At 34.5% G+C, this 25,930-nt stretch overlaps 1 protein-coding gene across 6 annotated transcripts in view; it reads left to right on the forward strand.

Annotated features, from left to right (window-relative positions):
* The window catches only part of acot7 (acyl-CoA thioesterase 7), an 89,635-nt gene that overhangs the window by 58,246 nt on the left and 5,459 nt on the right, over positions 1–25,930 (forward strand). For all 6 annotated transcript variants that reach the window (XM_051903497.1, XM_051903503.1, XM_051903498.1 and 3 more), the window contains 2 exons: positions 365–481; positions 9,603–9,787. In XM_051903497.1, coding sequence (XP_051759457.1) covers positions 365–481; positions 9,603–9,787 — 302 coding nt within the window. The remainder of the gene's footprint in view (positions 1–364; positions 482–9,602; positions 9,788–25,930) is intronic.

The raw sequence follows: 25,930 nt of genomic DNA on the forward strand, positions 1-25,930 counted from the left end.
CGTGCTGTATCGTTTGTGCTTTATGAAATAGAATTCTCAAGATTTACATTTCACCACAAAATGAGTATGTTCGGATAAAAGATCTGCCATGCAATGACATATCAGCAAAATAATGGAGGATAATAAAATGGACTCTTGACTATTAGCTTACATTAGCTTTTATGTCCCTGCTGCTATAATATGCAGATATTAAGCTGTTAGTTCTCTTTGTTGTTTAAATGATAGTATTTCACACATTTAAATATCACTGCAACACTGTAATTCCAGTGGATATCAGTCAGGCAGTCCAGCTGTGTAATTTTTATTTATTTATTTATTTTGTAGAGAACTGATTGTAAATCATCCTCATATCTGCCATCCTCAGGTGTGACAATGAAGCTCATGGATGAGGTCGCAGGGATTGTTGCTGCCCGTCATTGCAAGACCAACATTGTGACGGCATCTGTGGATGCCATTAACTTCCATCGTAAGATCAAGAAAGGTAATAAAAAAAAAAAAAACATTTATTGCCTTTTTTCATTGTAACATAGAGAATATTAATGGTATATGGTTCAGATTCTCAAAAAAGTAAGAAAGTCAAATTGCTACATGTAACGGTAAGGTAAAGCAGACTCAGTATCAATCTTGCATGTTTGTATTTTTTAAGCAGTAAAGAACATGTTTCTAGCACTTTATTTGTATGAATGTTTTTGTGTATGCTGACTTCTGATAAACTCAGAAAAAATAATATATGGTAAAAGACAATAGAAGACAAATATAAACTAGCCACATATACTACTATTCTGCTGTATAAGCTATAGAAAACAAGTGAGTTTTCAGACACAACTTGAACATACATACACTTGAACTTAAACCTTTCATTGAAGGGAAAGAATTGAAAATGGGGGGAAAATCACATTATGAAATAAATGTTTTTCTCCAAAACAAGTTGGCCACAATTATTGGCACCCCTAGAATTTTTTATGAGTAAAATATCTCTAAAGTATATTCCCATTCACATTTATATTTTTTTTAGCATACCAGGGTGATCATGAACATGAAATTGTCCAGCCATGACTTCCTGTACCACAGGAGTATAAACATGAGGAGAAACAAAGGCCAAATTCCCTTAATAATTCATCACAATGAGTAAAACCAAAGAATATAGTTCTGATGTGCAGCAAAAGATTGTTGAGCTTCACAAAATAGAAAGTGGCTGGTAAGAAAATAGCTAAAGCACTGAAAATCCCCATTTCCACTATCAGTGAAATAATTGAGAAGTTCCAATCAAGTAAAGATGTTACAAATCTGCCTGGAAGAGGACGTGTGTCTAAATCGTCCTAATGCGTGGTGAGGAGGAAAGTTTGAGTGGCCAAAGACTCTCCAAGGATCACAGCTGGAGAATTGCAGAGATTAACTGAGTCTTGAGTCTCAGAAAGCCTAAAAAAAATTATCAAACAGCACCTACATCCCCACAAGTTGTTCGGGAGGGTTTCAAGAAAAATCTTCTGCTCTCATCCAGAAACAATCTCCAGCATATTCAGTTGTCAGACAAGACTGGAACTTCAAACAGGAACGGCTTCTATGGTCAGATGAAAAAAAAAAAAAAGAGCTTTTTGGCAGCAAACCCACCAGATGGGGTTGGTGCACACATGGATAAAAAGTACCCCATGCCCACGGTTAAATATACTGCTGGATCTTTAATGTTGTGGGCCTAATTTTCTGCTGGAGGTCCTGGACATCTTGTTCAGATACATGGTATCATGGATTCTATCAAATACCAACAGATAAAAAATCAAAACCTGACTGTTAGAAATCCAATAATGGGCTTGTACTTGTACTGTGCTTTATGTAACATAGAATGAAATAAAACAGCCTCATTGATATTCAGTGTATATACAATAAATTACACTCTATCTATGAATAATTTCACCAAAGCAGAGAATTTTCATCCTTGCACTGAAATAAACTGCAAGCTTGACCCAAACTCCTTCAGGACATCTTGAGGTTTGCTATTCTTTGATATTGAATGACTCAGCAAAGATGAATTATTTATTATATTATTAATTATGTTTATTACTTTGTCCATTCATTCATTACTCACCTGTTTCAAATAAACTATTTATGTTCTAATTCTGTTAGATTTGACAAACAAACCCATGCACTATCCATGTATAATGGTCTCTAAATATACCGTCGACACATTCTTTCTTGTGTGTTCAAAACCTTAGCTTGTAATCAGTCTTTTCAGTTTAGAAAAAAATTAAAAGCCACGTGTGTCTTTCTGACATGAACTTGGTAAAGCTTTCAGGATTTTGAATTATTCAGTTTTTTCAGTCTTATTTTAGTGGCAGCTAATTTAGCTGTGTCTTAACTCATCAGCATTCATTTCTATATCTCCAGTGTCTCCAAACTGAATTGCAGCAATAATAAGCATGTCTGCCGTTGGCAGGGCAGACAGATAGTCTAACCCTAAACTCTGCGTAGCTGGTCAGATGTTTAAGCAGACAGCAGACAGACTGATTTGATGCCACATTCTGAAAGATCTGAGTCTGCATATTACTCTGGAAAAGGAAATGGTAGAGTAAGTAATAATTCTCTCAGAAGACAGTGAACAGTGAGTGTAGTCTGGTGGCAGTAACAGCAGTCTTACCTGTTTATGGATTAAAATTCTGCCATTTATTTACTCCTCATGTCTTTCCAAAATGGTATTCTGAACATTTTTTTTTCTGTGGAACACAAAAGGAGAAATTTTGAAGCATATAATTATTATTATTATTTTTTTTTTTTTTTTAGATTTGACCCTTTCTCTTATTGTTTGCTGGCTGGATGAGGAAGGTTTTTTGTGTGACTGGGATAAGCCTTTCTGTTTATGCTTTGTAAGGGAATGCATGTTGACTGTCTTTGGTGATGCACAAGGTTGATTCTTTCCAGATGTCCTCGTTGCTGTATTTTAAACATTAGCATCTCTTCCTGGAATCAGTGAACTCAAGTTAGGTCAAACTTTAATGGTTTAATGGTTTTAATGGCTGTAATGGTTAGGTCAGCTTTGTGGCATGCTTTAAACTTGTTTTATAATGTTCTCGGCACCCTTATATAAACGTCATAAGTAGGACTACTTTGTCTCTCTGTATACTGAGACGACATGCAAGCATTTCAAATTCTCTGCTAAAGACAAAACATATAATAAAAAATCCCAGATTTCCACTGTAGTCTCTGACATTACAAACCTCACTGTTTACAGTATAATTCACTATGGGAGATGCAAACAAGTGTATTACATTAAAGGTTTATAACGTTTTAACTGTGCTAATGTTCACAAAGATGTTCACAGGGATTATAAATATAATTTAATGTTAAATATAAGGATATTCACAAAAGTACTGAAATCATATGAACATTTATTTTGCATAATATTTACACAAAATATTTATATCATATTCAATTTTTAAAACCCCAAATATTTCTATTTTATCCACTGATAAGAACACACTTCTGTTTATCAGCATGTTGCAGTTCCTTTTCGAGTTGAACTCAACGCTGCGTCATTACTCTGACGCTATGGTAACACTTCCACGTGAGCTGGTGTCTGAAGCACGTATGGAAGCACACCAATTCTATTGGCTGACAGCATGGTGAGGTGATGTAGCGTAAGCGCATCACTAAGGTCATAAATAGATGTATGTCACTGAAATGCACGTTACCATATTCTTTGTCTTTAGAAAACTGTCTGTTTGCATTTGTGTGGAAAGTCTTTGTGTTTGTTAGGAGTGTTACTTTTGTCAGCTATTTTTTTCATTTAGTCTTAGTCTTACACCCTGTCCTAACCAGACGTGACGTGATGCTGCAACACGTGATAAAAGTTATCTTTTCCATGTTAATCTGAGTTTTTGTCCTAACCAGCCGTGACGGCGACACGTGACGATTCTATTTTAGAAACTGTTTCTATTACTCCGCGACGTGGCAGCTGGAACAGCAACACAAAGTATGGCAATGATAATATCAGGTATTGTTTATGTGCTTTATTTAATGTTAAAAGCGTTATTTTAATATGAAAACATCAAGTTAAGTCAAAAAGTAATCGCTTCAAGTCAATTTAACATGAAGCAATTAAATTTGAACCAGAAACCTAATACAATGGTGTTGAAACATAATAAGTTGTTTACATAAAGTGAACAGCATCAAAAAATCATTTTTTTTTTTTGAGTGTTCTGTGTTTCCAACTTTTTAGCTGTAATGAAAACAACACTGGCTAATTCACCTCAAATCTTGAAAATAAATAAATGGGCAAAAGAAGGTTCAAACTGTCAATTCAATGCGAACAAACAAGTGTATTCTATGACAAAGATTGGTTCAGTCACTCTGTATGTACTTTAAGTAATGTTTAAATGGTGTAATGTTTATGAATTTTACTATGTACTTGCCCATTTCATTGTGTCTGCTGTGCTCTTGCCGAGAGAGCCTGCCCACACTCTCTTTTGATTGGCTGTGTTTTTTTTATTGATTTTATCGCTTCTCATTCTCGCGTCACGTCTAGTGTAGACATTCAAATTGCTCGTCGCTGGAATCTTATCACATCACGTCTGGTTAGGACATGGTGTTAGTCCTGTTTCAAATGTAACTTTTAGTTTTTATCATTTTTAGTCAACCTTGTCCTGTTTTTGTTTAGTCAAGTTTTAGTCAACTAAATGTCTGAGCATTTTAGTCTTTTAGTCAATGGAAACTTACACATTTTCGTCATATTTTCATCATACTGTATAATGGTTAAAATGATAAAAATTATTTTGCTCAATTTTAATTACAATGATTGTTGTAATTTGGGAAATTTATTTTTACATTTCATCAGAAGTTGCTCTTTTACCAATAAGCACAAATCAACAGAATATCAATTCATATGCATGGTTTATTTTACCTCATCTAATGTACAGATTTATTAAAGGCTATCAATTATAAGATAAATAAACACCAAAGACTCTAGATATACACTCGTCCTATCTACATTATGAAAATTGGTAAAACAAAAACCAAAACAAAAACCTACTGTCAAATATTACAACAGAAATTCCTAATAGTAATTCCAATAATTCCAAGTTGCATTAATGTTTCTCTATTAAAACAACGGCAAAAAAAAAAAAGTACATATTGCCACACAGAGGTTGCGTAAATACAGTCAGCAACCACAACCGCAAACAATACAGTCGAGATCCATGACAGAACACTGACTGAATGACACTTTCATTTAAGCAGAATACCTCAAATGGAGATCGCTGAACTTGTACAGTACAGTTGGTGTTTTCAGATCATGGCGTCTCCGCAGAGAGCGCATGTGAATGGTTGCCAGATTGCATAAAGCAAAAAGCTGGGCATGTATCCATTTAACAGAAAAGCTCTGATTGGGGGATTTGAGCTCTTGATATCTGGCAACCGCAAACATGAACGCTCGCCTAATAGAGTCTTGTACAGCAGTCTGAAATGTTTTGGCTCCTCTTTTTTTCAACAAAAATAAAGTTTTTGGTAAAGTTCTCGTTCTTTTAACTACATTTTAGTCTCGTCTTTTTTCGTCAACAATATTGCATGTTGAAATAGTCACAGTTATCGTTTAATGGCCTTATTATGTCATCGTTTCATCTTAGTCAGGGGAAAAAACTTCGTTGACGAACATTTTTCGTCATAGATTTCGTTAACGAAATTAACACTAGTTAGGAGTTAAAAAAAAAAAAAGTTTGTCTATCATTTTAGTTTGTGCTCAGTTTAAGAAATGGCATCTGGGAAAAATAACAAGCAGTGTGTTCCACCATGCCCCCTCGCTTCCTTATAAGGGATGACAAATATGATTTATGTGTCATCTGCTTGGTAGCATGATCATGCAAGATCGACTAATCAAGGGAGTGGATTGCTCTTATTGTGAGTGCTTTAAAGAAGCTCCATTCACGCCTGGCTCTTTTCCCGAACTATGTGAGTCAAGCATCTGCACCCCATGATTAGGGTCCCACATCTGCCGAGGCGGCGCACCAACTCATGGAGGTCGCAGATGGAGCTGGCTGATGAGCTTGAGATGGGCACTGCCATTTCTCTTGCTCCGTCGCCAGACTCTGAGGACCTCATCCTGGATTCAGAACTCGCCTGGTGATTTCTTCCATTCCAGGCGAGGACCTACTGTTGGCCGCCTCTGGTTCTGAAGAGCTGGGTAGCAGTATGGATGCCCCGGGTACCCCTCATAAATTAATGCAGCAGTCCTGTACCTTTTAAGAGCTGCTTGAGGTGGTTACTCGATTGGTATACAAATTGACTTTAAAAAGGCCAGATGAGAAAAAAGAAAAAAAGGAAGTTAGATGAATGCTTTCTCACAAGCAGAGGGGGCCAGCAACCCTGAAGACATCTGCCATTTTTTCCAGACCTCCACACTTAGGTTTTGAGGTCCTGGGGCACCCTATACTCAGCTTGTATTAACAGCCCCACAATGTCAAATTATTTGACTATCGTGGGGCTTAGAGAGTATGGGTATGCAGCGATGCCACGGTTCGAAGAGACGCTCACCAGCACCATCGGCATTGTCATTAAAAAAAGCCTACATAACACTTGGCCCTGTAGAATTACAACAGGCCTTGTGAGTAAGGCTTATGAGGCAGGAAGTCAGGCTGGTGCATAGATACGATGGGTTATCAGGGCCTTCATTTGAGTCTTTGAAGTCATCCTCAGAGAAGTTTCTGACCCTCAAAATGGCTGTTATTGGGATTTACCTTGCTTAAGAGAGTAGGAGATTTGCAGGCCTTATCAGCTGCCCCCTCCTGTCTAGACTTTGCCCCTGGACTGGTTAAAGTTAAACTGCACCCGAGGCCGCACCCAAAGGTGCCATCTTTGGCTGGCCATCCTGTCGTCCTTTAAGCATTTTCTCCTCCGCCATTTAACTTGCCGGAGCAAGAAAGGCTTAATTTCTTATGTCAAGTCAGGGCCCTTAGGATTTACGTTGACCGCTCAGGCTTATGGTGTAAATCTGATCAGTTATTGGTTTGCATTTTTTGTAGCATAATTCAAACTTGTGTGGTTTACCCATAACAAACATTACAACAATTTTCATTGTTTTTTGTTTATTTTATTTCTCCTTTTGTTTTATCTCTAATTAATTACAAATTATTTATTATCTTTACTCAAAACAAATCTCATCTAAAAATTGTCATTTTTACTGAAAAAAAAAAAAAAAAAAGGCCTCTGTGCTTGCCAGAATAATTTAGTAAAATTACAATAAAAATGTAAACATATTTACAGAAAAAAAGAAAACATTTTTAAGCCGGTAAATCCAACAGCCCTTTTCTGCTTTAGCAAGGCCCCTTTCTGAATTAGCAGGCCATGTTGCTACTTAAATTTATTTAGTACTTTTAGCTTTCTGACATCCACCATAACACTGGTGGCAAAGAGAAAACCAAATGATGAATCAAAGTTCCCTTACAATAATGTCAATAAGAACTAGCTCAACAATGAGAATAATATACTGTTTTACTTACTAGTACATCTTAATGTTTAGATCATTATGAAGTTAAATAATTGTAGCCATGAAATAAATTAAAACTTTAAGATATTTATAAAAAAAAAAAAAAAAAAAAGGAATGTGAGAATTGAAAGCAGAATATAGACATTGAGTACTCGAAACCCAGGGAAAATATTTTCTAATAGATTAAATATGTCTGGAATTCTATAAGCCTGCTGTTCGTTTGTTTTATGAGACTAGATGAATTGAATGAAAAGACAGTGAAGGAACGACAGAACAAAATAATATATCTGCCCTCAGGCTCTGTTTCCATGGAAATAAAGATTAGACATATACATCAAAGAGGGCAGGAAATGGACCTAACAATTTCAAACGTCCTATCTTGCTCAGCTTTGCTCTAAATGACAAATTGCCATGAATGCTTTTAAAATGTGCAAGATCCACTTTTCTACACCGTACCTAGTGATTCAGAGTTCCGAGTTCTTATTAAGCCATTCTGCACCTACCTTAGGGCTCCATTAAATGCGTAAAAGTACATTTAAGCTTATTTTTCCCAGAATCCATTAAGGGTATGTGGTGTATAAGGCATAATGAGGTCTGTCCATTCTTGGGCTATGTTTAACAGAGCCAGGTGTCAAAGCTGCATCACAGACAGGACCAGTGAAATGAAAAAATTAAAGGGAGCAAGTGATGCTCTGAAAAAAAATCTTGACTGAAAAGATCAAGGTCATCAGATAGAAAGCTGGAGGGGGCTGCAAGTGACCCCCAACCACATAACACAAAGAAACAACCTTCTGAAAATTCATACAGCCTCATTAATTCTCTCCTTCTCCATGCCAACTAGAAACATTTTTATATCTGTGTTCTGTGTTAGCTATGAGCTTTACATAAAGTTACAATTAAAGTGTATAAGTTGCACAATGCGTAATGCCAGTGGTTTCCAGAGCTCATTCTGATATGATCAGAACTGATCTGGTTCACACAGCAGGGAAAATTATTCTAAATGTAAATAATAAAATGTAACAAATGTTTTGATGTATATAGGTGCAAATATATCAGGCATTTGGACAGGTTGAATGACATACCCTAAAACCATGTTTAAAATTATACAGGTTAAAGGAAAATATGTCCCAGTCTACATTAATAGAGGTTGACCGATAAATCAGGAGGTATTGGACCTGTGCAGACCATGTAATGTTAATCAAATTACAGGCATTGAAAGGCCTGTATATGGTTGATAGTGAAAAGAGATATTATGCACAATTTCTACTTGTGTAATGTCTATGCCACTAGTAGCACAAAATTGATTTACAAAAATAATGACTATTTTCAAACAGGTTTCCCAAACACTCTTGCCGTCTATTCTGTTTAATCACAATATTAATATGTGATAATGATAATACCTCTTATGCCAAAATTTGTGACAAAGTTAGTTCTACCAGGGTTTATGTAGCTCAACTGATACAGAACACACGGAGTACTGATATCTGTATACTGTATACACTATAAACTTGAGTACTCTCTGAGTCACTTTTCATATATACACCAAATAAATGAAAATGTACATCTACAGGTGATGAAAATGAAAATGTACAGCTATCGCATTTGCCAAAAATCCCAAAAAGATCTCTTAAATCCTTGTGATCACAATTTTTTTTTATTGTGTTGTCTTTTCATAAATGGGAAGCCTTCTGGTATAGGATTTGATGATACCAAAGAGCTTATGCCATTGGTTGATTCCTTAGGTGATGTCAGATAGTGCTACAAGACCTCAACTCACAAATGGCTTATTTTTAGTTGATTCTCTACACTGAACACAATTACACACTGATTTCCAGTGTGGTTAGACCCCACTGTTTATGTACTCCTTAATTTATCATAATAATAAGATTTTTTACATTGAACAATAAACTACATAAATATACAGTTATTATATAGTTATTATATTAGTGTATACATACTTTAGTACAGTAAATATACTTTCCCACATACTGTAACACTTAGTATTCCCCCTGAAAATGTCAACCTCAGCAGACTGTTTAATTCTGTAAACACATATATACCTCTATCTTAGAATGATTATAGTATCATATAATGATGAATAGATTTAATACCTGACATTATGTGATCCCTGCAGGCTGTGTCATTACTGTTTCCGGGCGAATGACCTTCACCAGTAACAAGTCAATGGAGATTGAGGTTTTTGTTGATGCTGAATCACTGGTGGAGGCTGAGAAGGGAAAATATAGGGCTGTCACAGCCTTTTTCACCTATATCTCCCTGGACAAAGACAACAAGCCCCTTCCTGTGCCACCACTGAAGGTGAGTAATGCAGAGCTTATGTACACCCTAGTAAAAGTATTTACATACTAAGATACATACTAAGTATAGTTTAAATCTATTAAAATATTTACTGACATATCACTTGAGACTTAATGATATAATTAAACTTTATTTCGAGTACTGCTTGTGCGCAATGAACATTTCTTAATATTAAGTCTAAATTGTGTTTTAATGTCACTATTGATAATGATTGTCTTTAAATGCAAAAATATTTAAAGTGTACCTAAAGTATACTTGCAATAGTTCCACTTTAGCACAATCAAATATACTTAAGTATATCTTTAGTTGGACCTCAGCACTACAGTACTTCCACACAATTAAAGCGCATTAAGTACAAAATTAGTTGTTCCAATTTAGTAGACCTTAAATATACCAGTTTAGTATACAAAAAGTACATTTGCAAGGTATTTTTATTAATTACATAATATTATGTAATTTATTATGTATTTTTAGTATACTTAGCATGAAATAAATGAATTTCAAATACATTGTAGTATATTTATTTTTCAGTAGAGCAATGATGTAGGAATACTGATAATGTTTATATAAACAACACATTTGGGACAAAACACACACACACACACACACACACACACACACACACACACACACACACACACACACACACACACACACAAAAACAAAAACAAAAAAAAACAACAACAACAAAACAAACCTTGTATAAATTTTTACTCTAAGAAGTCCTGTATGGGATGTATTATATTATGAGTCTTGTGCATGAGATTTGGTAATCTACATTTCAAGATTTGCTTTTATAACTTGAGGCAGCACAAAAGACTTTGGATGATTATTTGAAATTGTCTTCTTGAGAATGATGCTTTAAGTCATTCGTATTCCCCATTCATCATGGCAGAACAGGGCAGATTGAAGGCCACAAAAAAAAAGAAAAGAAAAAGAAAACTCTGTGCTGGTAGTAGGGCACCCAATAAAATCTGGTATCCAGTTTAAATGGAAAATGTTGCCTCTTGTCTGTAGCTCCATTAAAACTTTTGTGACTTCTGGCCTCAAACATTGTCTATGTTCTAAAATGAATCCCTACTATTCACTGCATGTTTTATAGTATAATTGTATATTGCCTACTAAAAATAGTATGTGAAACAGGATGCTATAAACATTTTGATTATGATACTTTGTTGCAAGTGGTGTCAGCTACGATTATTTGACATTATGGTAACACTTTAATTTAATAAATTGCTTATTAGCATGCATATTACTAGGATATTGTCTGTTTATTAGTACTTATAAAGCACATATTAATTAATTATTCTGCATAACCATATTCCACATCCCTTAATCCTACCAAATTCCTAAGCTTAACAACTACTAATTGTTACTAACTATTAATAAGCAGTAATTAGGAGTTTATTGAGACAAAAGCCCTAGTTAATAGTTAGTTAGTTAATAATAAGAATTGGGCCCTAATCTAAAGTGTGACAGACATTATTAATCCAAATTTATATTTAAAATGTTGTTTAAGCAAGAAAAAGTTTGCTGCAGATTTTTCTTATTCATTGCAGTGGAAATTGAAGGTTAAGTTGATTGCAGTGCAGAATGGAATATAGCACATTGTTCTCTACTATAAAGTGCACATTTTTCCAAATATAGTAGTTGAGCCTAGTTTTCCATACATAGAAAATTTTGCATATTATACATGGAAAGAATACATACTATATACTGCAGAAATAGTAATGTAGTATATTCTGAACATCGCCTGAGTCAGTCTATCTGAAAGAAATAAATCATATCCACCATCAGCTACCGAAGCTCAAGCGAAACTGTTCTGTCATTGCCAACTTAGTTCAACAATTTGGTTTTGGGTTTTTCCAACGAACAAACGCAGACAGCATCGCAAACTTGTGTGGTTGTAACTACAGCTCTCGTCTTCTGATTAGAAACAGTTTCTTGTTAGTATGACACGGAGCTACATAGATCATGCTCTTGGGCACAATAAGCAAGCTAACATTCAATACATTCTATATCTTTAATCCCACTTAAATATATGTATATACAGTTCAATTCTATGTATTTTAGAGTGTCAACAATCATCGCTGTCTTTGAAGAGTGCGCATGTGCATAAATGTCTAAGGGAATGCTGTAGAGGGAACCCAAAATGAATGAGTTGATTCTCAGTGAAACTGTCAAACTCTTCACAACTTTTAAACATTCTTTCATCGTGTGAGCCTCCACATGCAAAACAATCCATTCAGTTATTAAAATCTGTCAGACATGCATGTATATTCCATAAATACTTTTGACATTTAATATTTGTTATGTTTGCTGAATTGGCAAATGGCCTGCCATTGTAATAAAATAGGAATCACAATCTTACCAATCAAGCAGTCAATTTTAGAAGCATACAGTATAGGTTATATGGAGTTTCCCCAGCACAATCACTACCATTTTTGAACATGGAGGACTGTCTAAATCCCTAAACAGCAAGAACATATAAACTGACAAAACACAGTTGTTTTTTTTAGATTGTACTTATTTAAAAAAAAAAAAAAAAAAAAAAATACAGCTCGAATTACACTGTTGAGCCTTCTGTTACCCCTAAACCCTTAAACATACCCATACCACCAAACCTGTCCCTAACCTTACCTGCATCCACCTCAATAGCAGCATAAGTGTTTTGCAATTCAATAGGAATACAATAAGTACACTGTACTTATTTTTTGATGCAAGTATATAGTAGATAAGGACACCTAATATAAAGTGTGACCAAATGTCAATTTTCTTTTTGTGTACTACAGTATTGACTTTTCCTAGTAAATATTTTACCTGCTGCTGAAATCTGTATCTAAAAAGCTCAGTATGAGACACTAGAGCATTCAGCTAGACAAAACTGACATTCTTGTATAGTGCAGAAAACAGACAGTGTCAACTAAAAAGTAGAAAAAACATGCAATTTGTATATATCAGATATTTCCATAGTGAAAAAAAAAAAAAAAAACATCTAAACATTTTGATGGGAGCTTTCAGGTCAGCTCTTCTTTACCATCACGCTGTGTATTCTCTCTGATGTTTCTATCTCGGCAGTTAAGCAGCGAATCTGTCTCACTAGATTAAAAGACATTTGCTGGCAGCATTCTAAATAACATTTTAATTACAAGCCTTTTTTGGACAAAATTTAATATATATTTTTTCTAACAACTACATTCCGTATTTGGCTGTGTTAAGGAGTCATAATGAAATCCTGGTCTTTAGAGATAATTGCAAGTTACTTGAACGCATTTATTCCAAGAAATTATGCTAAAGATTTATGCTGATGCTGTCCTGACTTTGCTTGGGTCGTCCAATTTTTGTGAGGTCACTAAATCTCGAACCTCCTTCAGTGCAAGCCTATGGGAGTTTTTGCTCTTATTTTATTATTTGCCAGCTGAAAATTGTAAGTCTGATCACACAGTGCACCCGCACTGTCCAAAAAAAGACTGCTGAAGTTTAAGTTCAAATAAGCAATAAGGTGGAATTTTCCTTGTCAGTCATTATCTAATTAACATTTTGGGTCATGTAATTAACTGCAAATGATATGCAAAATCATGTGCCCCAAGTCCCTCCTGAGCACATGGCTTATACAACAAATAAGGCATTTAAATAAGATTGGCCTCAGACAGATATTCATTCTTGAACAGAAGGCCAATCAATCATCATTTTGGCTGTAAGCAGGCATGCCGAGACGTCTCCGATATGGTAGCGACAGAAGGTAAGCTCCATAGGTGCTGGCATTCTCAGCTCCCTACAGACAACTCGTAATAGCCACACTGTGCACCATCAATACACAACTCTCAACACATGCTCAATTGCTTGTGCACATTGAGCCCAGAACCATCTCTGTGATTCTATAATTTGGTGTCATTTGATGTCTATTACCAAAAATTATCATCAGTTCATCGTTTTGTTTTTTGATTGTATTCTATTAATTTGCTTCAAATGATCATTCAAAATGTTTGAAAATGATTCAAAATGTAGAATTTAAAAAAAAAAAGCTCTTAAAATGTTATTTAGCTTAATGCCTGCATTGTTTGTTTATTCATTTCTAAATAACAAAGACACCAGTTTATTTATTTATTTATTATTTTTCTACACTTTCAGATTGATTAATAAAATATCAACCAAGAAAGAATGAGTAAAATATCAACCATTCCAATTTATCTCAAGATAAATAATAGATTAGCACATAGACATTCAAAGATAGCATATACTGTATTACACAAATACAGTAGAAGTACAGTATAGTAAATTATTATAGGTTGTGTGTTATACACAATTTTAATAAAATAAAATCAGTTTAATAAGAAAAGTTCAAATTTTAGATCAAACTATATTATGTAAATTTTTAAAAATGCCATGGCGGACCATACAATGCCTAATACAGAAATTACATGACAAAAATAAAAATTTCAACAGTGTTACCTGTCAAGTGCAAGCTAAACAGTATTGGTCATAGTCACAGATCACACAAACTTTTAAAAAATCTTACTTCAATTTATAACTTAACTGTAACATTTAAAGTATAACTATACAATAATATACAATAAAGACTGATTCTATATTTAGGGATATATGGAAGCTTGTTTCTGCCACTAAATAAAAAAAAAAAATAAATGTAATTGCAACTTAATCTCACAATTCTGACTTTTTTTCTTCTCACAATTGCAAAATTTAAAATTGCAATTGCGAGTTATAAAGTCAGAATTGTTAGATAAAGTTGCAATTCTAACTTTTTTTCCTCACAATTGTGTTTTTATCTCAGAATTACAAGACATAAACTCACAATTGCAAGTTATAAAGTGAGTATTTCATGATATAAAGTCAGAATTTCGAGTTATGAAGTCAGAATTGTGTAATATAAAGTCAGAATTGTGAGATATAAAAATCACAATTGCGTGTTATAATTTCCGATTGTGAGGGGAAAAAGACTGAATTTTTTTTCTCAGAATTGAGATATAAACTCACAATTGCAAGTTATAAAGTCAGAATTGCATGATATAAACTCGCAATTGTGAGTTTATATCTCGCAATCCTGAGAAAAAAAGTCAGAATTGTGAGATATAGTCAGAATTGCGTGATTAATAACTCTGTTTTAACTGAAAGCAACTTATACTGACATATATTAATATGTCTGTGCCATTGTTTTATCTCAAGATGTACATCAGTAATGTTTTTTTCTAGTGTACGTTCATAAAAGATACTTAAATATCCTAATTGAACTAAGGCCTAATCCTGGCTTAGGCTAAGCCCCGTCTGTGAAACTGGGCCATAAAGTCATAATTGCATGATATAAACTCGCAATTGCGTCTTATTGTAATGGAGTCCCACAGAAGCGAGTTGTAGTGAACCCAAACGCCGTTTTATTTAACAAACTAAATACAAACTAGAACTTGAACAGACTCACCAACCAATGGGTTACAACATCAAAGCTAGACAAGGGACAATGGTAACATGAGGCTTATATATATACACAGAGACTGATGACTAAACAAGACACACCTGTGAATGATCAACAATGAACCAATGAGAACATGACACATAGACAAGGGAACCAATCAGAACAAGACATGATCACATGATTAGAAGATACAAAAGGAGCAAGGGAAGCACATGGCAAACAGGGAACGTGACTAAATTTCAAAATAAAAGACATGAAACATGAACATGAACCATAACACCAAAACAAGACATGACACTTATAAAGTCAGAATTACGTGATATAAACTCGCAATTCTAAGGGGAAAAAAGTCAGTCTTTTTTCCCCTCACAATTGGACATTATAATATGTCGAGTTTATATCTCACAATTCTGACTTTATATCATGCAATTCTGACTTCATAACTCGAAATTCTGACTTTACATCATGGAATTCCCACTTTATAAGTTGCAATTGTGAGTTTATATTTCATAATTCTGAGAAAAAAAGTCAGAATTGTGAGATATAAACTCGCAACTACGAGAAAAAAAGTCAGAATTGTGAAAAAGTCGCAATTACCTTTTTTATTTTATATAAAATAAATCGCAAGCAAGCTTCCATATGGATACATCTGGCATCAACTTTAAAAAATGAAAAAAATGAAAAAAAAAAAAAATGAAATTAACTTTACTAAAACAATTAGTGCTCTTAAGTATGTAATGTATTTGGTTAGCTATGTTACTCCTGTGTTATGGTCAACTGTGTTTAACATTTTGTAATATATAGAATTTCAAATGCTTCAGGAACACTAAGTATACAGTAATAAAGTACTTACAAATTATTTGCAAACTATTAGTTTTTTAGTTAATGCTTATAAATGCTTTATAAATTGTAGTCTCTACATTATTAATATATGAATATACACTCTAAAAATGAATTGTTGGTTTAAGTAAGGAATAATTGACGACGGGGCATTGAATTCTTAGAAAATAATGCACACCCGACGCGAAGCGGAGAAATTAAATGGCCCAGAATCAATTATTCCGCTTATACTACGGTTACCACACCTCAAGACACTGTTCCGATGTTGTATTTCAAGACATTTGTCAGGTTTTTGTCCTTAAAACACTCTTGTGTGTGGGGGACTAATTTCTTATGCATCTCATCCCAAGCCTCCGTTGCTAATTCCAAAACATTTCAGAATCACTTCAGTGCGCGAGAGCTTTCAGGACACAATAAAACATATTTTGTGGCAAAAACCATGACAATAATTTGTCGTTTTCATCCTATTGTTTACTATATTTATTTGCTTGGTCTGTGTTGTTGTGGGTTTTTTTTTTTTTTGCGGTTGTAGGCTGTAAGGACCTATTGAAATAACTGAAAACATTTGGCGAAGTGATATGGAACTGCAATGCGGTCAAGACCTGCTAGAACTACTTTAGCTGTGCGTTTCCCTGAAAATAATTGCACACCTTAGAACGTTGGTCAACCAATCAGATCTAAGCATTCAACAGCCCCATAGTATAACTTAAAGTAAGTTACCTGGTTGCCTTAAAATTTTGAGTTCATTGAAATTAAAAATTTGAGTTAATACAATGAAGGCAATTGGTTTAATCAACAGAAACTTAAAATATTATGTTATCTGAACCACATTATCTAAGTTGACTTGACAAAAGAAAAACTGTTCTGATAACAAATAATGAAAATATTTTTTACAGTGTAAGCTATATACAAATAGTGAGTTCTTCATTCATTGTCACTGTAATTAACAACATTATTATTGTTTAATTAGCTCATATGTAAAGATAATGTTTTTTATGCTTTATTAACATCTTAACAACTTGTTAACCGTAAATAGTTCTCATTTTAGATTAGGTCTCCATTCCATAAATAGAAACGCAAATGAAAACTGCATGAGCATCAATCATATTGTGGCTCCTCGTTCTTGTGTTTCAGAATATAAATAGTATATTAGCAGACTATTTCTGCTATTTCAGACTTCAGGTGTTTTTTCTTCCTTCAGTGAAAGATCTTTCATGTCTATTTTTAGGATTCCAGTTTTAGCTCTTGGTGGAGGGGAGTTATGGGCTGGGGGAGGGGTGAACTGCACTGGGAGTGAAAGCACAGAAAAGTGGGGGATCATGGGATGGATGGGACTACTGAATGCCATGCTGCACACAATGATAGCTGCAAGGATCACCCATTCAGAGTTTTGCCTTTTTAGAGCCACCATTATGACAGGGTCTTCTCAGGAAACATTGCAGAGAAAGACAAGATAAATGAAAACATCATGTTCTTTTAAGAAGTATTTCTTCCATGATATCTGAAATAATCTTAAAATAAAGTGAATTATTTTAAGATTATTGCCACACAAAACAAGTTGAGTTACCCTTGCAACCACTGGGTTTGCAGAACTGTTTATTTTTAGAAACAGCTTGTGATGTCTGTGAAGAGGTAAAAAGCGTGATATCACACATCAGACATGAACACAAACAGAAATACAAGATCACTTAGTAATGAAATTTCCAGTGCTATCTTTTAACAATTCTTAATAATTGGGGTGAAAATGTACTGATAAAATTTATAAGCATATAACGTCTGGGACCGCAAGCCCCCCATAGGACAAAAAAAGTAAACGTATTTCATACATATTGTACATTATATTCCAAGTCTTTAAGTCATAGCCTTGTGTAGTGAACAGACTGAAATTTTCTTTATTTGCTAAAAACCTCCCCCTCCACCAGAGCTCTCATATATTGTAACAATCATGTTTTGTTGAGTTTTGTTTTTCCCGGTCTCTATTGCCTTTGGTCTCGTGCATTTCTTGTTGCTATGGTTGCTAATTTAGTTACACATCTGTTCCATGTTTTGTTGATTACCTTCTCTGTGTGTATATAAACCTTCTGTTCTCTCAGTTCTTTGTTTTGCGTCGTCCATGTTTAATATGTAGTTGTTTGGTGACTCTCCATGTTTACTTAAAGGGTTAGTTCACCCAAAAATGAAAATAATGTCATTAATTACTCACCCTCATGCCGTTCCACACCCGTAAGACCTTAGTTAATCTTCGGAACACAAATTAAGATATTTTTGTTGAAATCCGATGGCTCAGTGAGGCCTGCATAGACAGCAATGACATTTCCTCTATCAAGATCCATTAATGTACTAAAAACATATTTAAATCAGTTCATGTGAGTACAGTGGTTCAATATTAATATTATAAAGCGACGAGAATATTTTTGGTGCGCCAAAAAAACAAAATAATGACTTATATAGTGATGGCCGATTTCAAAACACTGCTTCATGAAGTTTCGGAGCGTTATGAATCAGCGTGTCAAATCAGCGTGTCGAATCAGCGGTTTGGTGCGCCAAAGTCACGTGATTTCAGCAGTTTGGCAGTTTGACACGCGATCCGAATCATGATTCGACACGCTGATTCATAACGCTCCAAACATTATTTTCATTTTTTGGGTGAACTAACCCTTTAAAGTTTATTGTATCCCGTTCATCCTGCGTATGGCTTTTCTTTAAATTTAGCTACACATCCTTGCGTGACATATATACTTTATTTCCATTTATTTAAACTTGATGCATCATGACACTTATTGTGTTCATGTTTTATTGCAAAACACTTTTGCTGCTATTGGGGTAGAATACAGGTAATGTTAGGGACAGGTTTGGTGGTATGGTTAGATTTAAGGATGGGTTAAGGTGTAAAGGAAAGGTCAACAGTGTAATTATGTATTTATACTATAGATTAAGTGCATTCTACCACATTATTAATTTAAAAGTTAGAACATAGTAGTTAAAGACACTTAACATAAAGTAATACCATAGTGAATTTATGTTCTTTTTTTAAGCTTGATAGCCTCAGGTCATCATATTCTGTTGTGCTATGGAAAAGAGCAGCACAAACATTTTGCATAACATTTTTTGAAAGACATGAATGTGAGTCAGTGGCAACAAAATCATTTAATTTTTAGATAAACTAACATATTCCTTGAAATATTCTGGCAGCTGGCAAGGCCAAGATTTCCTGGGTGTTCTGGCATATATCCTGATCCCTACCATTTTAAAGTCAATGAATATTCCAGACATAGTATATTTACAACATGTGATATTTTAAAACTGTCTCACCCCTGAGATAACGTAGATTTCCAAAGAAATATTTCCAAAGAAGATGCCCTTATAGTGTGCATTCTGCACTAACATGGAGATGCATTCTGGGAGTAGCTTCAAAGGTCACAGAACGAAAGGTTAATTGAGACATTGTGGATCATAGAGCTAGTTATAGCAAGCACTTCTCTCTTTTACAGCTGAATTATCAGCACAGTATAGTGAAATGTTACTTGCAAAATAAGAATAGCGGTATGAGATTAGATTAGGCAGCAGTAGAATAGTGTTAAAGTTTAAAGTAAATGTTAGTTCTAGGCTGCATCCACTTTGCCATTTTTTTTTTAACACAACAGATGTCTTGTTTTCTGTTGGTTGTGGATTAAAATTACTGTAAAGTTGGTTATAGGTATAGGAGATTTAGATTTTGAATGGCAATATTTCAGACTTTAATATGGAATATTTAAAATGGATATAAAATATGAAACACTGCAATTTGGCTGAAAGGATTAAATGTAGTCTGGATGTTACTGGATTAATTGCAGAAATTTGTGGAGAAAAGAACAATACAAATATAATTTTTAGGATTGTCAACACATTTTATAGGAATTTGCAAGCACTTTAAAAACGATCTGATTGTCTGTTGACTTTAAGTACAATTACAAAATGCATGTTTCTAATAGAAGTCTTCTCATTCTTGTTCCCAAATACCTTATGGCAATGATATAATGATTTTAAAGGGATTGTGAACTGCATTTTTTTTTTTTTTTTTTAAACATAATGTTCCTAATTTAGAAATAAATGGCCATGAGTTTTTGACCCTCTGGTTTGAACACTACGTTTAAAGGGACATGTCTCCTTTAAGGCTTCAATGTAAATGACCACTTCTATGATTGGGTATCTTTGCTGATTTGCATTTAACATGTGAAGCTGTTAAAAAGCCAAGTGGTTACAGTTGCTGCAATTAACTAATCATGGAAAGTGTTATGTTTACAGTAGTACAATAGCCCGTGTTTTGTTCAGCACAAGTTCACAGACTCATGAGAATTCTCTCATCATAACTAACAAAGTGTAGACAAAATGTAAGTATGAGATTCATTACGCAGTGTAGATGGTTTCAATGACTATAACAAGATTTTTGACAAAAGAGAACTTGCACGGAACTGAGTGATTGACAGCTCCAGTAATAAAGGGTGCATTCTTATATATCTATTGGCGATCCAAACTATTTTCCATTCTTCGCCATTTCCACAGGGGTCTTGCACAAGGCGACGCTTGAAAGCATAATGTGAAACCGTGATAGCATAACTTGTAGTGTAAAAGTTTACTTTCTTTGTCAAGTTACAAAACCATAGAAGTCAAACTCAAAACTATTTACACTTAATCAAACTCCAAAAACACGATTTTTAGCTTTTTCCACGGTCAAAAGACTGTCTAGAGCAAACCCGTTCCTTTTTCCTTATTCTTCTTCAAAAGAATAAAATAAAGTCACGTAATACATTACAAATTACACAAAATATACATGTAACAAAATCCACTTTACAATAAGTTAACGTTAATTAAAAGGATAGTTCACCCAAAAATTAAAATTCTGTCATCATTTACTCCCCCTCAACTTGTTCCAAACCTGTATGAGTTTCTTTCTTCTGCTGATCACAAAAAAAAAAAAAAAATGATATTTTGAGGAATGTTGTTAACTAAACAGTTGGAACAACTTGAGGATGAGTAAATGATTACAGAATTTTCATTTTTGGGTGAACTATCCCTTTAATGCATCAACTAGTATTAACTAATAATGAGCAATGCATTTGTTACAGTATTTACTAATCTTTATGTTAATAAAAATACAATGGTTAATTGTTAGTTCATGTTAGCTCAGGTCCATTAAATTATATTAACAGATAAAACTTGATGATATATGACTAAATGTTGAAATTAACATTAACTAACTTTATTACATAATAAAACCCGTAAGTACAAAACAAGTTGTTTTGCAGCTTGCTTTCAATAAAAGCTGTTTTTGGGCTTTGGAGTTTTGAGTTCTGAAACGTACAGTATGTTTTTATAGCACAATGACCTCTTATATGTAAAAAGTTCAAGGATAATTTTATTTGTCAATTTATGACACTTTTAAGAAAATGATGCCCATTCCCATTAAACAGAATTTCCCATGGTTCCAAAATGTTATGTTGGTGGCGCTAATGGCTGATTAAAAAGCAAACACAGCAGTCTTCAGGTACTTCTTGGCGCCAGCCAAGCAACTGCCATTGAGATGAATGCTAACTGATAGTGTTCTCCTGGTCTATTTGAGCTGCCTGGGTAGTACTTATGTAAATAGACCAACAGTAAATGCACACTGAAAATGTCACAGGTTCAATTCAAGGTATCAGCAACCTGTCAAATGAAGAATTACTGAGAGCACCTGCCACTATTGTGCCCTTAGCCCCAGGTTGCTGTCTTTGCAATTAGTGTACTGTGAGGAGAAATGACCTCTTCATGAAAAGAAGCTAGCTGTAGCTTGCTTGTGGCTAAAAATCCTACACACAAGATCTCACAGCATTCACAAGCCTCAACGGACCATTCACGGACCAGCTGATGTCTCCAGTTGAGTTTTTGTTCCTTCCTATTTCTCTTCCTAGTCTTTGTAAATTGGCTTTGGAACAATATGCATTATGAATTGCATAATACAATTGATATATGTTTCAAATGTAGTTTCTATGGGTATTGGTATTTGGTATTAGATGGGTAGTTAAATGTGTGTTTTATGAATGTCTGAGAAAAAAAAATCTGGTACTGGTACTTGGTACTTTTCTGTAAAGTCCCAATAATGTATGCATTAAAAATGCATGCTATGTATTTTTAAAAAATGTTTAGAATTTTATTTCAGACTTCACTAGTTGAATTAAAGCATAAGTATTAGTGTGACTTCTGATGAATTGGGGGCATTTTTGCATTCCACTGCACTACTTTTCAATTGTTTTTCCAAGTAAACATGCACTATACATATGTCTTTGACCATTATGCTCATGTCTTGCGCATGACACAGTGTTCTAAAAACGCAGCTCTCAAGGTAAAATATGTTAAACTTTTAGAAAACATGTCTTCAAGACCTTGCAATTTTTCCCCATTCTGTGGCTCACATTCTGCTGCTTGCGAAATTCACACATTTTGTGTGAATTGCCCCTTAGGATACCTCAGAGGTTCTATTCACGGATTTAAACTTTAGAAGGAAGATTTTTTTGTAGGGAAACTAAAACAGTAGGCTTCACAAACAGTTCATTTTATTCTGTGATTTCCCAAGATTCTGTATCATAATCTACATTAAATTACTTAGCAAATTACAAATTTAAATAAAACACAAATGATGGAGTCATTCAATCACTTTATCACTTATCTTGATGGCCAATAATGTACTTTTAAATGTCACAGTTGCTTGCTGACAAAATAGCACAAATATGATATGATATCATCTGCATATAAAGCCGGTACATTACCAGGCAGTTAATTGCCTTCTTGATTGTATGAAGATGCCACTTTGCTTCAGTTGTTTTAGCCAATATGCTTTAAATTTGTGTAATTAAGAAGTGAAAAGGGCTCAGGGACTGCTTCAAGAGAGGCCCTGTGCCAGACCACATTCATTTCCCTAATTAAAAGCTAGCCTTCTCAGTCTTCTACAGCTTGTGTGTTTTTGGTAGACATTGTTAAAGGAAAACTCCCCAAAACAAAAATTTCTATTATTAATTAACCCTCATATCTTTCCAAACCCATAATGCTGTTATTTTTCCATGAAATACAAGTGGAGAATTTTTTAATTTTTTTAAAGATCCCTTAAAGGGTTAGTTCACCCCCCCCAAAAAATCTGTCATTAATTACTCACCCTCATGTCCTTCCAAACCCGTAAGACTTTCGTTCATATTCAGAACACAAATAAAGATTTTGATGAAATCTGCGAGCTTTCTGTCCCTCCGTTGGCAACTACTTTGACGCTTCATAAAGTTCATAAAGAGATCGTAAAACTAATCCGTATGAATCGAGTGAAGTGACGTGACATGCAGCCAAGTTACAAGTCCGACTCCTAACTATTAGGCCATGACTGCCCCACAGAATTGAGCACTTTAGTCCAAATTTTCTGAAGAGACCTTTATATGATCGCTTTATATGATGAACAGATTGAATTTAGCCTTTTATTCACAAATAAACATTCATCAACTCACACATCAGATATGGTAAACGGAAGCTCAAACATGTTCGCCTGACATGTGAGAACCAATGACATTCTTGTGTGTTACAAAGAACGTTTGAGCTTCCGCAAGAACCAATGAGGTTTGTTCTCATGCATCAAGCAGGTTCGGTTGAGCTTCTGTTTATGTTCACTAGTTCACTTGTTTGTGAATAAATTCAATCTGTTCATCATATAAAGCGATCGAGTCTCTTCATATAATTTGGACTAAACCATTTAATTCATCTGGACTATCTCTTTATGAACTTTTTGAAGCATCAAAGTGGTAGTTGCGTAGCTGTCAATGGAGGGACAGAAAGCTCTCAAATTTCATCAAAAAGATCTTCATTTGTGTTCTGAAGATGAACAAAAGTCTTAAGGGTTTTGAATGACGTGTGTGAGTAATTAATGACAGAATTTTCATTTTTGGGTGAACTATCCTTTTAAGGGATCTTTTAAAAAATCTCTACTTATGTTTCATGGAAAAATTAGCTCTTTTCCATACAACACACAGTTTTTGAACCTGAATTCAAATACAAATGACATGTCAAAGGTTTAGTGGAGGGGAAGATTTGGCGTTTTTGAGCTATACAAAACGTGATTCATGTGATACAGTAATATCTCAATTAACTGGATTTATTCAAGTCATAGTATTATTTATTATGACTGATTCACCATGATCACATTAAGTTGCATCAACTGAAGAATATTTTGGGTCAGACCAGTAAGAAATAACTGTCAGGTAGTAACATTTTCAATTTCAACAGTTAAGGGCAGGCAATTCTTGCTTGTCTAAAACATTAAGGAATAAGCTCTTATGTGCATCGCTGAAGAAGCTTTGGGTTTTGAAATGAGCTCATTATCTAGTGTAATGTTCATAATGAATTCATTTTAACTTTTAACATTTTGACTGTACTGAGAAATGATTTGCAGTGACAGTTAAGATAGTAGCAGATGTTATCTAGATAATCTACTTATCAAAATGGAAGTCCTGATTACACACATTGTATTTATAATGGAATTGTATTAGAAAGGCAGATCTGATATAATAGTCTGAATTTGTGGGCCACTGCAAATCAAATATTTCCAAAACTTAATTTAAGTCACCTTTATTTCAGTGCTTTATACAATACAGATTGTTTTAAAGCAGCTTTACAGTAATGAATAGGAATTTAATGATCAGTGATGCAAACAAAATTCAATTATGATGTAAAGCAGCTCTAAAAAAGACAGTGTCATTATTCAGCTGAAGTCAGGTCAGTATTGATTCAGTTCAGTTTAATAACTGTAAATTTCACTATGAAATGAGTTAAATTCACCTATAATTTGCTCTACTGAAGATAATAGTGGCATTGTTCACTGAGTCAGTTCAATGTTGATTCAGTTCATTTCAGTAACAGTGTCGATGTTGCAAAAATAGTCAATTATGAAACAAAGTTGAATCAACTATAAATCAGCTCTGCAGAAAACTGGGGTCATTGTCCAGCACAATTCAGTTCAAGTTTTGTCTCCAGTAGTGACAGTGCAGTCAGATCAATAATAGTACTAAATATCAATTGTCCGCAACTAAGCAAGCTAAAGGCGACAGTGGCAAGGAAGTCCTTTGCCTCGTGGAGGCAGACATGTTGAGATCACATCACCAGTCGAATATTACTAACTTTCTAATTCCATTGCAAATGTGGTCCCGTTCTACATATATAATATGTTTTCTTCTGACACTGTGGCAGAAGAAAGCCCAGTTCTTAAGGAGGTCAATAGTGATACCTTCTGTTAGGTAGCTAGCTGTAATCATTTCAAGGGCTTAATTAACATCCTTAGGCGTAAAAAAAACAAAACAAAAAAAAAACACCATGACATTACATGACCTGCGTTGCTGTATTTTCTCTGACACATAGAAGGCAGTGGCATGTGAACTCAAGCTTTTATATCTAGAAGTATCTGCATTCATCTATTTGTGTAGAGGCCTATACTTGATGACAATTCCAGTCTCTTACACATATTGGGCTATTTCCATTTGCAGTTTCCATTTAACTACTACTGTTTTTTTCTTTAACACTAAATTGTAAAATGTTTCACACTCTATTGGTTTCTGCTGAAGCAATCACTCTGGTCTTCTGCCAGTCACTCTCTCTCTCTTTGTGACTTCAGCACTGAGCTTCCCTCCAGCTTAATTTAATTTGTTCAAGACAAGCACTGCTGCCATGGCCCCGTGTCTCTTCCTGGCCTCATCACAAGCCCTGAGCAACAGGACAGTCACTGACCCAGCCAGGACTTCCTTCAAGGTCACATGATGTTGTTTTCAGACAGAAATAACAGGGAGAGCTTTTTTGTTTTGCTTTCGTTGCAAGAGGCAAGTTTCATTAATTAT

Source organism: Ctenopharyngodon idella, chromosome 8 (genome assembly GCF_019924925.1).
Source record: "Ctenopharyngodon idella isolate HZGC_01 chromosome 8, HZGC01, whole genome shotgun sequence".
Lineage (NCBI taxonomy): Eukaryota > Metazoa > Chordata > Actinopteri > Cypriniformes > Xenocyprididae > Ctenopharyngodon > Ctenopharyngodon idella.